Source organism: Rhineura floridana, chromosome 1 (genome assembly GCF_030035675.1).
Source record: "Rhineura floridana isolate rRhiFlo1 chromosome 1, rRhiFlo1.hap2, whole genome shotgun sequence".
NCBI lineage: Eukaryota > Metazoa > Chordata > Lepidosauria > Squamata > Rhineuridae > Rhineura > Rhineura floridana.
The window spans coordinates 712,072-727,382 of NC_084480.1; the positions used below are offsets into that span (position 1 = coordinate 712,072).

General features: G+C 51.7%; 1 protein-coding gene across 1 annotated transcript in view; it reads left to right on the forward strand.

Moving 5' to 3' along the window:
* The first annotated feature begins 795 nt into the window (after positions 1–795).
* Positions 796–15,311, forward strand: part of NPR2 (natriuretic peptide receptor 2) — a 41,704-nt gene continuing 27,188 nt past the window's right edge. Inside the window, exon 1 of the mRNA XM_061612586.1 lies at positions 796–1,753. Coding sequence (XP_061468570.1) covers positions 994–1,753 — 760 coding nt within the window. The 5' untranslated portion in view covers positions 796–993. The remainder of the gene's footprint in view (positions 1,754–15,311) is intronic.

Sequence of the window (15,311 nt, forward strand, 5' to 3'; positions counted from 1 at the left end):
TTCTCTGCGCCCGCTCCCTCCACCCCCCGCATCCTGCCCTTCCCGCACTCGCCGGTGTTCTGGGCTAGAAAACCCCACCTGGCTTCCAGGCCGCCCTTGTCGCCAGCTCCGCGATGTCCTCCTTGGCTGACGCGTGTCCCGGCCAGGCATTGCGCCATCTTCCCTCCGCAGACGAGCAGCAGCGGCCCGCGCCCAGCCCCTCCGTCCACCCCGTCAGGATTAGCTTGGCCCTTTCTACCGGCAGCCTGGCGCGCACTCCAGAGAGGAGGCCTTTCTCCCCACTGCAGCTGGGGAGGGCACGGCGCAGCGCTGCCGCCCGAGGAGTGCCTCCACCGGGAAAGGAGAGCGGCGCAGAGGTTGGATCCGGGACAAGGACAGCGGTGCTGTCCCCCTAAGAGACCTCCGGAAGAGGCTGGAGCAGACCGGAGGGGGCAGGCCCCGCTCCCAGGCGCGGAGGGGGAGCTCAGGGTAGACAGAGCTGCAGCCGGGCCTCTTCGCCCGTCGGAGCGGCCCTTGTACTGGGGGGAGGCCGGGTTGCGTGGACAGCAGGACGCCGGAGGCAGAAGGCAGGCGGGCAAGCGGCGAGCGGCTGTTGGGTCTGCCTCCGCCCAGTGGCTGCTTTCGGTAGCAGCACGCCCTGCCCAGGCGGGATGGAGCCGCGCCCTGGACCGCCGCCTCTGGAGCGCAGCTGCTGGGTTGGTCCTGCGCCTGGGCTCGCGGCGTCGGAGGACGCCGAGGGAGACGCCAGGGGGCGCTGCCCCCCACACCTTGTGTCGACTCTGGCAAAGCGTCCGGAGGGAGGCGCAGGGTGGGTGGCTGGGCTGGGGCTGGCGCTGAGGGGGCGGCCTCTCCTGGGGAGCGCAGGACAGTCCGCCGCCCTACAGTAGGGCAGCGGCGGCGGCAGCAAGGCGATCGAGATAGCGGAGAGCCGAGACGGAGACCCGGGAGCCACCCAGAAGTCGAGCGGAGCAGATCCGAAAATCGCCCCGCTCCATGGCCTCTCCACCGCCGCTGCTGGTTGCCGTCGCCGCCGCTGCCGCCTTGGCCCTGTCGCTGTCGGCCGCCTCGCCTGGCCTCGAGGGAGCCAACGGTAGTGCAGCCACGACGGTGGTGACGGTGGGCCTGGTGCTACCTGAGCACAACCCCAGCTACCCTTGGGCCTTGCCGCGAGTGGGTCCCGCCGTAGACCTGGCCCTCGAAGCGCTGGAGCCGGCGCTGCGAGCCGCAGGGCTGTCCACGCGCACCGTGTTCGCCACGTCGGAGCTGAACGGCGCCTGCTCGGAGTCGGTGGCGCCGCTCAAAGCCGTGGACCTGAAGCTCTACAACGACCCGGACGTGCTGCTGGGCCCCGGCTGCGTCTACCCGGCCGCCTCGGTGGGGCGCTTCGCCTCGCACTGGCGCCTGCCGCTGCTCACGGCCGGCGCCGTCGCCTCGGACTTCAGTCACAAGGAGGAGCACTTCAGCACGCTGGTCCGCACCGGTCCCACCGCGCCCAAGCTCGGCGCCTTCGTGGCCCACCTGCACGAGCGCTTCAACTGGAGCTCCCGCGCCGCCCTTCTCTACGTGGATCGCAAGACCGACGACCGGCCCTTCTACTTCACCATCGAGGGCGTCTACGAGGAGCTCCGCCACGCCGGCCTCACCGTGGGCTACCACATCTACGCGCCCCGCGACAACGGCAGCACGGGCGGCGGCGACGACGACGGAGGCGGCCCGGACACGGCCGTCCAGTTCATCAAGGCCAACGGGCGAGGTGAGTGGGCCCCGTCCAGCCGGCAGAGGCGAGGCGGAGAGGAGTGGGTAGGCGTCCCCGATGCCCGCAGTCGGTTTGAGCCCACCTCTCTGCCTCTGTACGCGGGGAAACAGGAGTTCTCCAGCGCAGGGCAGTTCCCGGAGAGCTGGTTCCTCCGCCGTCCGCTCTCGCCCTCTTCGCCGGAGCCCGAAATCTCTGCCCGGCGTCGGGCTGTCCAGTTCCCGGGGAGGAGGTGCAAAGATTATTGGGCTCTTGGAGCAGACGGGAAGCGAATCTGGAAGGGCTCTCTGAGGGTCCCGGGGGAAACGAAGGACGCCACCACCGCTCCAAGCGAGCCCTGTTTGGAAGATAGCGTTGGCCGGCTTGCAACTGGGGGAAGGGGGGTCACCGATGCTGAAGGCGATGGCGGGGAGGGGGGAGAGGGGAGCCGCCGCCCAAGGGCAGCCTGACACTCCTCCATAATTAATGCGAGAGGCACTTATCGATCCGAGCTGCAGCTGCTGTTGCTCCGTCTTGCGCGGCGGCTAATGGTGCTGTGTCATCGGGACGAGCAAGGAGCCCGCCGAGGACGAGATGGGCGGGGGGAGCGGGGCGGGATCAGCCTCCCTCAGGCCAGGCCACAGGAAGGGTCCAAACTCCGGGGCCTCTCCCGGGCGCGGCGGCCCTTTGCCCCGCCACCTGGGGCAGCGGAGAGGCGAGGGCGAGTCAGGCCCAGGTGGGAAGGGAAGCGAGCGGCAGCCATCAGCCCGAGGGGGCGGCAGCGGCGGCTGTTTGCGCCCGCCCGCCTTGACTGCCGTCTGGTCACCGCCGGGCCGGCCGCGCGTCCTGCTCCTCGGGCCTGTTGGGCAAGCCCGTGGAATTGGCACGTTGCACGCGCAGAGCCCCGTGCAGCGGATGACTTGTCTCCTGTTCAGTCCGCCCAGCCCCCCCCCTTCTGCCTGCAGCAGCCGTCGCGGCACTTGGCAAGCTGACTTTGTGAAGCTGTCGAGCCCGGAGCGGTGGGAGCCCGGCGGCGTTTCTGGCCCGGGCCTCGGAAAGGGGTCGGTGGGAAGGGAAGCAGTGAGGGGAAAGAGCAGCTGTTTTGTATGGCTGCGGTGGGAGTGCGGGGGTCGCCTTCATCCCCAACAGAGCGCGAGACCAGCTGCAGAAGAGGCCTACTGGGGAGGGGCCCCTCTGCGTGCAGGGGAGTGGTGGGCAGCCAGGGACCTGGCACCCACTGGCCTCCTCCTGCTGCCTGCGAGGAGACAGTTGCCAGACCTCTGCAGGACTTTTTCCGGCACCCAGCTGTGGGCTGGGGACTCTTTCCCTTCAAGCGTTTCCTCCTGCTGCTGTTGCTGCTTCCGCAGAGGTCTCCTCTGTGGAGAGCCCCAGGCCCCTTCAAGGCTCTGTGGAACAGAGAGGCATTCTGTCTGTCTGCCCGCTAGCCTCCTCCCCACCCACCCCCCAAAAAGTTTATTCCTGCTGCTTTTAGGACTGGAGCTGGGTTAGGTTTAAATGTGAGAATTTCTGGAATTTCACACCCCTTGAAGGTCAGTGGAGATGTTTGATGTCTTCTGGCTGGGATCCGCTGGGAGCCAAGATGAGAGGGCAGCCCCCTTTCTCTCCCCCACCCCAAATTTCTCTGCTCCTTGCTAAAAGAGGGGGAGGCTGTGGCTTGAGAGCAAGGCTGGAGAGTCTTTCACTCTCTCTCTCACACACACAGCGGGTGCCTGCAGCCACAGTCCAGGAGGCTTCTGTGAAAGGGCTGGAGGGCTCTGGGGGGGGGAGGTCCTGTCCTCTCCAGGCCTTTGATCTTAATGGGAGGAGGGTGGTTCTTGCCTGTGAACTCTCCGGTGACAGAGAGTCAGGGGTCCTGCCTCTTAGGAGCCTCCTGATTGCTCACCCAGTCCAGGGCAGCCTGGGCCCAAGCTGCCCTCTTTCATTGTCTCTCTTCTGGGCACGGGCAGCACTTGTGCAGGGCCTGAGCAAAGGACCCCTTTGCGTTTGCTGACGCCTTGCTGGCACAGCCAACGTCTTGGAGAGCCTGGCTGGCTACAGCTCACCACAAAGCCGCTGGGCTAGATCCTTGGGCAGAGGCTGTGCTCGGGTGCTGGGAGGTGAGCAGGGCCCTGTCACATGTCTCTTGCATCATCTAGTGGAAGGGGGCAAGACAAAGGCAAGATCCTGTGGTGAGGAGAAGCAGAAAAGGTCAGCCGAGCAGCACCTGTTGGATGATGGCCTGGCCTGGGGACGTGGCCATAACCAGAGGCTTACGCCAGAGTATCTGATGATGATAATACTTAATGGTTCAATAGTGCTTAAAGCACTTCACATTCCCTGCCATGTACAGTTGGCCCCCTGTTGTTATCTGCAGATGAAGTTGAGGTCCCAAACCTGAGCTGGGAACTTTCCATTCCTGCGCTTAACTGCTCTGCTGCCTGCCCCACCCCGTCCTCCTAAGCTTTGGTGCTTGTAGATTTCCTTCCCAACACAGAAAGAGACAGAAAGGGCAAGACAGCTCCTGGAGCAGGCCATGGAATATCCTGGGTCTTCCTTCAAATTCAGTGTTAGCCCTCTTGGGGATTATTATTTATTAATTTTATATCCTGCCCTTCCTCCCAGAAGGAGCCCAGGGTGGCAAACAAAGCGTTAAAAACAGTCTAAATCATCTTAAAAACAGACATTAAAATATATTAAAACACCTTTAAAACATATTAAAGCATCTTTTAAAAACAACTTTAAAAACATATTAAAAAGCAATTCCAGCACAGACGCAGACTGGGATAAGGTCTCTACTTAAAAGGCTTGTTGAAAGAGGAAGGTCTTCAGCAGGCGCCGAAAATATAACAGAGATGGTGCCTGTCTGATATTTAAGGGGAGGGAATTCTAAAGTGTCGGTGCCACCACACTAAAGGTCTTCCTATGTTGTGCGGAATGGGCCTCCTGATAAGATGGTATCTGCAGGAGACCCTCACCTTTCCTGAGGTTCCTTTGGGCTACCAGCATCAACCACTCTGTTCCGCAGCAGCAGCAGCAGCAGATCCTCTACTTTTCCTTGGGTGAGTCTTTCTAAAGGAATTCTGAGCGTAAGAAGGGCTGATCCTCCAGGCTTTGGGCCCTCTGAGCTCACCCTTGGCTCAGAGACTGCAGGACAAAACCCCACAGACCAGGAGGGCAGACAGGCTGGCTGGAGGGTGGGAGGGCAGACCCTTCACCGGTCCATTTCTTCCTCCATCATGATGCCTCCCACTTCATGCACTGAGTTCTTTTACACAATTGGAATCACAGCCGTCTTTCTTATAGACAACTTTAATACAATATACTGCTCAAGACTGCACTTATCTAAGAGTAAATCCCATTGAACCAGAAATTTTAGAATGTGAGGTGAACGCTGCTCTTAAAATACTTGGAATCACCAGGAATAGATGGCAAACCAGTAGAGTTGCTACAAGCTACTGAGACTGAATCTGTCCAAGCTGGATTTAGAAAGGGAAGAGGCACCAGAGATCCTATCGCAAACATACATTGGATAATGGAACGGACCAAGGAATTTCAGAAGGAAATCACCCTGTGCTTTATAGATTACAATGCTTTAAAAGAAATGGGGGTGCTACAGCATCTAATTGTCCTGATACGCAACCTATACTTTGGACAAGAGGCTACTGTAAGGACAGAATATGGAGAAACGGATTGGTTCCCAGTCGGAAAGGGTGTGAGACAGGGTTGTATTTTATCACCCTATTTATTTAATCTGTACGCAGAACATATCATACGGAAAGCAGGATTGGACCAAGATGAAGGTGGTGTGAAAACTGGAGGGAGAAATATCAATAATTTAAGCTATGCAGACGATACCATACTACTAGCAGAAAACGGTAATGATTTAAAATGAATGCTGATGAAAGTTAAAGAGGAAAGCACAAAAGCAGGACTACAGCTGAACGTCAAGAAGACTAAAGTAATAAAGAGAGGATTTATGTAACTTCAAAGTTGACAACGTGGACATTGAACTTGTCAAGGATTATCAGTACCTTGGCACAGTCATTAACCAAAATGGAGACAATAGTCAAGAAATCAGAAGAAGGCTAGGACTGGGGAGGGCAGCTGTGAGAGAACTAGAAAAGGTTCTCAAATGCAAAGATGTATCACTGAACACTAAAGTCAGGATCATTCAGACCATGGTAGTCCTGATCTCTATATATGGATGTGAAAGTTGGACAGTGAAAAAAGCGGATAAGAGAAAAATCAACTCATTTGAAATGTGGTGTTGGAGGAGAGCTTTGTGGATACCATGGACCGCAAAAAAGACAAATAATTGGGTGTTAGAATAAATTAAACCAGAAATATCACTGGAAGCTAAAATGATGAAACTGAGGTTATCATACTTTGGACACATAATGAGAAGACCTGATTCACTAGAAAAGACAATAATGCTGGGAAAACCAGAAGGGAGTAGAAAAAGAGGAAGGCCAAACAAGAGATGGATTAATTCCTTAAAGGAAGCTACAGACCTGAACTTACAAGATCTGAACAGGATGGTTTATAACAGATGCTCTTGGAGGTCGCTGATTCATAGGGTCGCCATAAGTCATAGTCACCTTGAAGGCATATAACAACAAACCCCATTGAACTGAATAGGATGTACTTTTGAATAGTTATGTATAAATTTTCCTCAGAAATACTTGAATATTCTTGGGATAGGCAGCTGTTAGGTGACTCTTCACCACATCTTTGGTCTTCAGCATCAGCATTTGTAATACAAAGAATGCGCAGGACCCAAACAGAATCTGGCCTCAGCTGAGTGAGTCATTTGTCAATAAATCTGCAGTAGCAAGCAATATCTGACCACTGACTTGTAATAAAATTATAGTAAATTTTATATTAACCATTCATTAGCCATTCAAAACAGGCAAATATTAAATTTTATGTCAAATATTGATTCTGAGATTTGAATCCTGAATTTTGAGATAAAACTACTTATTTATTACGTTTACATCCCACCCTTCCTCCCAAAGGAGGCTAGCAAACAGCAAGTGATGAAACATCTGCAAAACAATTCCAGTACAGATGCAGATTGTGAAATATCTCTAGTTACAAGGCTTATTGAAAGAGGAAGGCCTTCTGTGGGATTTGACATCAGCCTAATGAGATTTTGACATTTCGCTTTAGCTCTAAAGCAATGTTCCCCATTTCATTTTCCATGAAGGTAACAACTCAAGAGCTTGCAGCTGTTCCCTCTTGTCTGCACTTGTGTGTGGGGAGGAAGGTATTTATCCCTTCCAAATGCCTTTTTGGTGAGGCTCCCTCCCCCTCTTTCTCTTTTGAACCAGGAACGCTGCCAGTTGGACAGAGCCAGGAAATGAGCACACTCTTCCTGCCCTCTTCACTGGACAGGCAAAGTGCAAGAAAGAGGAGAGTGTCCATGACCAGTGGAGCAGGGGACGGGACAGAGAGATGGCAGGGAAAGGTGGGAGGCCCTCTTCCTATATTGCTCCCAGTTGGGGAGGGGGTTCCTCCCAGTGCATATGGAATCATAGAGTTGGAAGGGGCCTATAAGGCCATCAAATCCAACCATCAATGCAGGAATCCAATTTAAAGCATACCCAACAGGTGCCTGTCCGGCTGCATCTTGGATTCCTCCAGTGTTGGAGAGCCCACCACCTCCTGAGGTCATTGGGTCCATTGTCAAGGAATACCTTATCACTTTGAACAAGTTCATATTTCCAGGGCCTGATGAACTGCATGCTAGAGTATTGAAGGAACTGGCTGAAGAACTCTCTCTTATATTTGTCTCTTATATAAATATAAGAACTGTCTCTTATATTTGCGAGATTGTGGAGGATGGGTGAACTGCCGGATGACTGCACTAGGGCTGATGTAGTCCCCATCTTCAAAAAGGGCAAAAAGGAGGAGCCTGGAACTGCAGACCAGTCAGCCTGACATCAATCCCTGGGAAAATTATGGAGCAGATTATAAAATAGTCAATCTGTAAGCACCTTAAAAACAATGCAGTGGTTACTAGAAGGCAAGAACAAATCCTGCCAGACTAATGGTATCGCATTTGTTGATTAGGTGACCTCCCTGGTAGACTGTGGGAATGCTGTGGACATAATACATCTTGACTTATGCAAAGCTTTTGACAAAGTGCCCCATGACATTCTGATTAGCAAGGCAGCTAAATGTGGGCCCGATGGAACAACTATCAGGTGGATCCACAGCTGGCTACAGAATTGTGCTCAGAGAGTGCTTATCAATGTTCCTTTTCAAATTGGGGGGAGGTAACAAGTGGGGTACCACAGGGCTCAGTCCTGGGCCCAGTGCTCTTCAACATTTATATTAACAACTTGGATGAGGAAGTACAGAGTATGCTCATCAAATTTGTGGATGATACAAAATTGCGGGGCACAGCTAATACCGTGGAAGACAGAAACAAAAGGGTCCTTGTTAGGCTGGAGCATTGGGCTGAAAACAACAGAATGCAATTCAACAGGGATAAATGCAAAGTTCTACACTTAGGAAAAAGAAACCAAACGCACAGTTATAAGATGGGGGATACTTGGCTCAGCAACGCTACATGTGAGAAGGATCTTGGAATTGTTAAGAACATAAGAACATAAGAAGAGCCTGCTGGATCAGGCCAGTGGCCCATCTAGTCCAGCATCCTGTTCTCACAGTGGCCAACCAGGTGCCTGGGGGAAGCCCGCAAGCAGGACCCGAGTGCAAGAACACTCTCCCCTCCTGAGGCTTCCGGCAACTGGTTTTCAGAAGCATGCTGCCTCTGACTAGGGTGGCAGAGCACAGCCATCATGGCTAGTAGCCATTGAGAGCCCTGTCCTCCATGAATTTGTCTAATCTTCTTTTAAAGCCATCCAAGCTGGTGGCCATTACTGCATCTTGTGGGAGCAAATTCCATAGTTTAACTATGCGCTGAGTAAAGAAGTACTTCCTTTTGTCTGTCCTGAATCTTCCAACATTCAGCTTCTTTGAATGTCCCCGAGTTCTAGTATTATGAGAGAGGGAGAAGAACTTTTCTCTATCCACTTTCTCAATGCCATGCATAATTTTATACACTTCTATCATGTCTCCTCTGACCCACCTTTTCTCTAAACTAAAAAGCCCCAAATGCTGCAACCTTTCCTCGTAAGGGAGTCGCTCCATCCCCTTGATCATTCTGGTTGCCCTCTTCTGAACCTTTTCCAACTCTAGAATATCCTTTTTGAGATGAGGCGACCAGAACTGTACACAGTATTCCAAATGCGGCCGCACCATAGATTTATACAACGGCATTATGATATCGGCTGTTTTATTTTCAGTACCTTTCCTAATTATCGCTAGCATGGAATTTGCCTTTTTCACAGCTGCCGCACACTGGGTCAACATTTTCATCGTGCTGTCCTCTACAACCCCGAGGTCTCTCTCCTGGTCGGTCACCGCCAGTTCAGACCCCATGAGCGTATATGTGAAATTCAGATTTTTTGCTCCAATATGCATAATTTTACACTTGTTTATATTGAATTGCATTTGCCATTTTTCCACCCATTCACTCAGTTTGGAGAGGTCTTTTTGGAGCTCTTCACAATCCCTTTTGGTTTTAACAACCCTGAACAATTTAGTGTCGTCAGCAAACTTGGCCACTTCACTGCTCACTCCTAATTCTAGGTCATTAATGAACAAGTTGAAAAGTACAGGTCCCAATACCGATCTTTGAGGGACTCCACTTTCTACAGCCCTCCATTGGGAGAACTGTCCGTTTATTCCTACTCTCTGCTTTCTGCTTCTTAACCAATTTCTTATCCACAAGAGGACCTCTCCTCTTATTCCATGACTGCTAAGCTTCCTCAGAAGTCTTTGGTGAGGTACCTTGTCAAACGCTTTTTGAAAGTCTAAGTACACTATGTCCACTGGATCACCTCTATCTATATGCTTGTTGACACTCTCAAAGAATTCTAATAGGTTACTGAGACAGGACTTTCCCTTGCAGAAGCCATGCTGGCTCTGCTTCAGCAAGGCTTGTTCTTCTATGTGCTTAGTTAATCTAGCTTTAATAATACTTTCTACCAGTTTTCCAGGGACAGAAGTTAAGCTAACTGGCCTGTAATTTCTGGGATCCCCTCTGGATCCCTTTTTGAATATTGGCATTACATTTGCCACTTTCCAGTCCTCAGGCACGGAGGAGGACCCGAGGGACAAGTTACATATTTTAGTTAGCAGATCAGCAATTTCACATTTGAGTTCTTTGAGAACTCTCGGGTGGATGCCATCCGGGCCCGGTGATTTGTCAGTTTTTATATTGTCCATTAAGCCTAGAACTTCCTCTCTCATTACCACTATTTGTCTCAGTTCCTCAGAATCCCTTCCTGCAAATGTTAGTTCAGGTTCAGGGATCTGCCCTATATCTTCCACTGTGAAGACAGATGCAAAGAATTCATTTAGCTTCTCTGCAATCTCCTTATCGTTCTTTAGGACACCTTGGACTCCCTTATCATCCAAGGGTCCAATCGCCTCCCTAGATGGTCTCCTGCTTTGAATGTATTTATAGAATTTTTTGTTGTTGGTTTTTATGTTCTTAGCAATGTGCTCCTCAAATTCTTTTTTAGCATCCCTTATTGTCTTCTTGCATTTCTTTTGCCAGAGTTTGTGTTCTTTTTTATTTTCTTCATTCGGACAAGACTTCCATTTTCTGAAGGAAGGCTTTTTGCCTCTAAGACCTTCCTTGACTTTGCTTGTTAACCATGCTGGCATCTTCTTGGCCCTGGCGGTACCTTTTCTGATCTGCGGTGTGCACTCCAGTTGAGCTTCTATTATAGTGTTTTTAAACAACTTCCAAGCATTTTTGAGTGATGTGACCCTCTGGACTTTGTTTTTCAGCTTTCTTTTTACCAATCCCCTCATTTTTGTGAAGTTTCCTCTTTTGAAGTCAAATGTGACCGTGTTGGATTTTCTTGGCAATTGGCCAGTTACATGTATGTTTAATTTAATAGCACTGTGGTCACTGCTCCCAATCGGTTCAACAACACTTACATCTCGCACCAGGTCCCGGTCCCCACTGAGGATTAAGTCCAGGGTTGCCGTCCCTCTGGTCGGTTCCATGACCAACTGGTCTAGGGAATAGTCATTTAGAATATCTAGAAACTTTGCTTCTTTGTCATAACTGGAACACATATGCGGCCAGTCTATGTCCGGGTAGTGGAAGTCACCCATTACTACCACATTTCCTAGTTTGGATGCTTCCTCAATTTCATATCTCATCTCAAGGTCTCCCTGAGCATTTTGATCAGGGGGACGATAGATCGTTCCCAGTATTAAGTCCCTCCTGGGGCATGGTATCACCACCCACAACGATTCTGTGGAGGAGTCTGCCTCTTTTGGGGTTTCAAGCTTGCTGGATTCAATCCCTTCTTTCACGTATAGAGCAACTCCGCCACCAATACGTCCTTCCCTGTCCTTCCGATACAGTTTATATCCAGGGATAACCGTATCCCACTGGTTTTCTCCATTCCACCACGTCTCCGTTATGCTCACTATATCAATGCTCTCCTCTAAGACCAAGCACTCCAGTTCTCCCAGCTTGGTTCGGAGGCTCCTAGCATTAGCGTACAGGCACTTGTAAGCAGTGTCTCTCTTCAAGTGTCTTTGGCACTTTTGGTTTGGCCTGTGGTAATTTTGCTCTTCTGAATTTATATCCTGTGCCCCTGCTCTCACAATGCCTACTTCTAGGCCTACCCCTTTTAAAATTTCATCATTTCTTTGGTTTTTATCCCAGGGGGGAGGTTTATTCCGAACCGGACCTTCCTCAGCTCCTGTCGGGTTTCCCCCCTCAGTCAGTTTAAAAGCTGCTCTGCTACCTTTTTAATTTTAAGTGCCAGCAGTCTGGTTCCATTCTGGTTCAAGTGGAGCCCGTCCCTTTTGTACAGGCCCGGCTTCTCCCAAAATGTTCCCCAGTGCCTAACAAATCCAAACCCTTCCACACGACACCATTGTCTCATCCACCCATTGAGACGGCAAAGCTGGGCCTCTCTGGCTGGTCCTGCGCGTGGAACCGGTAGCATTTCAGAGAAAGCCACCTTGGAGGTCCTGGCTTTCAGCATCCTACCTAGCAACCTAAATTTTGCTTCCAGGACCTCACGGCTGCATTTCCCCATGTCGTTGGTGCCGACATGCACCACGACCACTGACTCCTCCCCAGCACTGTCTACCAAACTATCTAAACAACGGGCGTTGTTTATCACAAGCTGAATATGAGCCAACAGTGTGAGGTGGCTGCAAAGAAGGCAAATGCTCTTGAATTCCAAAAGGTTGGTTAGGAAGGGCTTCCCTTTGCAGGAGCAATGCTGCCTTTTCCTTAGCAAGGCCTGTCCTATATGCTTGACAGTCTTAGCCTTCATCATGCTATCATTCTTTCCTGCGACAGAGGTGAGGCTGATTTTTGTGCCAGCCAGTTATTGAACTGACCCTGAGTGCCTCTCCCTGGCATCTGGAAGAGTTTCCTGGACACTGCCAGGGCTCATCTCAGGCTGGCCGCTCATTTTAGGGCAGCATCAGTTCCGGATCTCATTTGCCTTCCATCTGTTTTTGCCTTTGAAAACGATATTGAGTTCCTGCATCCTTCAGGGGTGCAGATTGTTCTCCTGCCCTCCCGAGACGTGGGGGGAGGAGTTACTAGTGAGAGTGTGCTTGGAAGGCCTAATGGAGGGAGGGGCTGGGTTGGCTTGAGGGCGTTACATCAGCAGCAAGGCTTGCAGTGCAGTCAAGGCAGGGGGGCATCATGCAAATGAGCAATGTGTGCCCTTGGAGGTTTGTCGCCTGACTCTGTGCCTCCAGAGCTACTGCTGGAGTCCCGCCTATGTGCGTGCAAGAGAGCGAGAGCACTGCGCATGGAGGGGCTCCTCCGACGGCCATGGGCTGCCGTGTGTCTGGTAGTCCATCATCTGCTTCCTTCCAAGACGTTGCTCAACCTCAGGCTGCTGCCAGCTGGGCCAGGTTGGGGTGACAGCGTCAGGGTTGGGGAGGCAGAGGATGCCGTTCCTGGCTTGGATTTGAGAGGGCCTTCCCCACCCCCTACTCTGTCGCAGGCCGAGAGCAGTAGGCTCCGAGAGGCCTGCCATGGGCCAGGGAAGGAGCCGCCCCCTCTTTCCTGTAACTGGATCCGCCCAGCAGGGCCCTCTGTTTCCAATTACAGAGCCAGGCAGAAGGTGCTGGAATCCGGGAACCTGCAAATTCTTTCGGCACAACCACAAACCCAAACATGTTTTTCTGCTGCCGCTTCTAGCCTGGCTGCCTGTGCCAGGGCAGCGATGGCTCCTGTGATTCCTTGCGCCATCCGGGTGCTCCGCTCTCCCAGCCCTGAGCCTGACAGGGCTGCTTTCCTCCCATCTCAGCAGGCCCTTAAGACAGCTTTTCCCTTGCCCTTCAAAGAGCCATCAGGCCAAGCCCATTAAGACAAGACAAGGCGGCCTCCTGTGTGTGCTGCAGGCATGAGTGTGGGCTCCCTGCAGTGGCTTCCGCCGCACCCTGTGTTTCTGGGCAGGTGATGTGACTGCCCTGTTTGGGGACACGGAAACTAGGGATTCTGTGGGAGAAATACATAAGAAGAGGATTACCTGGTGGCCATCGACAGCAGGCCCTGCAGGACCCTATTAGCAGCTGTACACTTCAGCCAGCCTTACTCTTAAGGAACAATAACCTGGAAGGAGTACAGGAAGGACTCCATGTACAAGGGCAGTGTACCCTTAAATACTAGCTGCTGGGATAGACCTTCATGTTCTGCTTGAGACTCCTTGGAGGCATCTGTTAGAGTGAGGATGCTGGCCTGGATTGCAACAAAACTAGTCTTAAGTTATAAAGAGCGGGAAACTTGTTAGGGTGAGTTTGTGATGCAGTCAGGCAGCATGCAGTAAGTTTGAGGCCTCAGTTGCGACTTGGAGGGGCTCTTCTTCCCAGGCACATGGTTGTCTTCTCAGGCATCAGGAACTGCCACAGCCAAGGATGGGATGTTTGGTTGCCTGCGTGCGTGTTTTGCCCCTCTTCCTATCCTTGCATGTGAGGTCAGGCAGATTGCCACACATGAGGTCTGGAAGGAATTTCCCACTAGGTCAGGTTAGTGAGTGGGGCTGAGGAGTGGGAGCTAGCACCACCCCTTGCACTAAGAGAGAGAGAGAGAGAGAGAGAGAGCTTTTGGGAGATATTTGTGCTGCTCACAGCATGCATAAGGCTGACACCAGGCCTACGCACTTGGCCCCTCTCTAATGCATAGGACGTTGGCTCAGGTGGGGTGGGCTGCTCTGCCTTTTGGACAGGTGCTGACACTGGATGGGTGGATTCTTTTTTGAATCAGCTGTGGTCCTGAACCTGGTCCAGAACCTGCACTCTGCACACGAGGGCCTCCTGCAGATACCATATTATCAGGAGGTCCGTTCCGCACAACATAGGAAGCAGACGTTTAGTGTGGCAGCACCAACATTTTAGAATTCCCTCCCCTTAGATACTAGACAGGCGCCATCTCTGTTATCTTTTCGGCACCTGCTGAAGACTTTTCTCTTTCAACAAGCCTTTTAAGCAGAGACTGTAACCCAGTCTGCGTCTGTGTTGGAATTGCTTGTTAATGTGTTTTTAAAGGTTTAGGTTTAGGTAAGGCAGCAGCAGCAGCAGCTGACCACATAGAGGAGGAGCAAGGCAAAAGGCCTTGCTGATGACTGGAGTGCAGGGCCAGGATGTCACCTTCTTCACCTCTCCCCAGCAAAACAGTGTTAAATGAATCTAAGCTTACATGTGCCTTTGCTGCCCCCTCCCCACTCCCCCCCAACTCCCTTTGCTGGCTGTTGGTGGAAGCTGGAGTCTCTCTCCTCCTCCTTTTCCCACAGTGGTCATCTGGATGCCTCTTAGGGAGCCCAAGAGCCCCCTCCCCCTGCTGTTTGCCCCAGCATGCTCTCTCTGAAAATGAACATAGAGTTGGAAGGTGCCCCAGAGTTCATCTAGTCCAGTCTCCTGCCAAAACTGCAGCAAGTGCAGGTTACACCTAGTTATTTATTATTATTTAATTGATTGATTGATTAATTAATTAATTTGTGTACCGCCCTTTCTCCCAGCAGGAGCCCAGGGTGGCAAACAAAGCACTAAAACACTTCAGAACATCATAAAAACAGATCTTAAAATACATTAAAACAAAACAGCATTAAAAACATTTTAAAAAACAACCTTAAAAAAGGGTTTAAAACATTATTAAAAAACATATTAAACAATTCTGACACAGATGCAGACTGAGATAGGTCTCAACTTAAAAGGCTTGTTGAAAGAGGAAAGTCCTGACCAACTGCTTAGGCGTGCTGAGAGTCTGTTGTCAGACGGACATCATGCATCTGTTGAAGTGGGCTTGAGTCCACAAAATCTTCTGTCCAAATCCATTTGTTGTAGGCCAGTGGTGACAACCAGTGTCAAGGGCTTTCTCAGTGGTGGCCCCCAAGCTCGGAAACCCTAACTCCTGTCGCAGGCAGAGGAGCTCAAATTGTGAACTCCATGCCATCTCTTTGCATCAGCAAAAAGCCCAGTCCTACTTAGGTGAATAGTAATTAGGGATGGATGG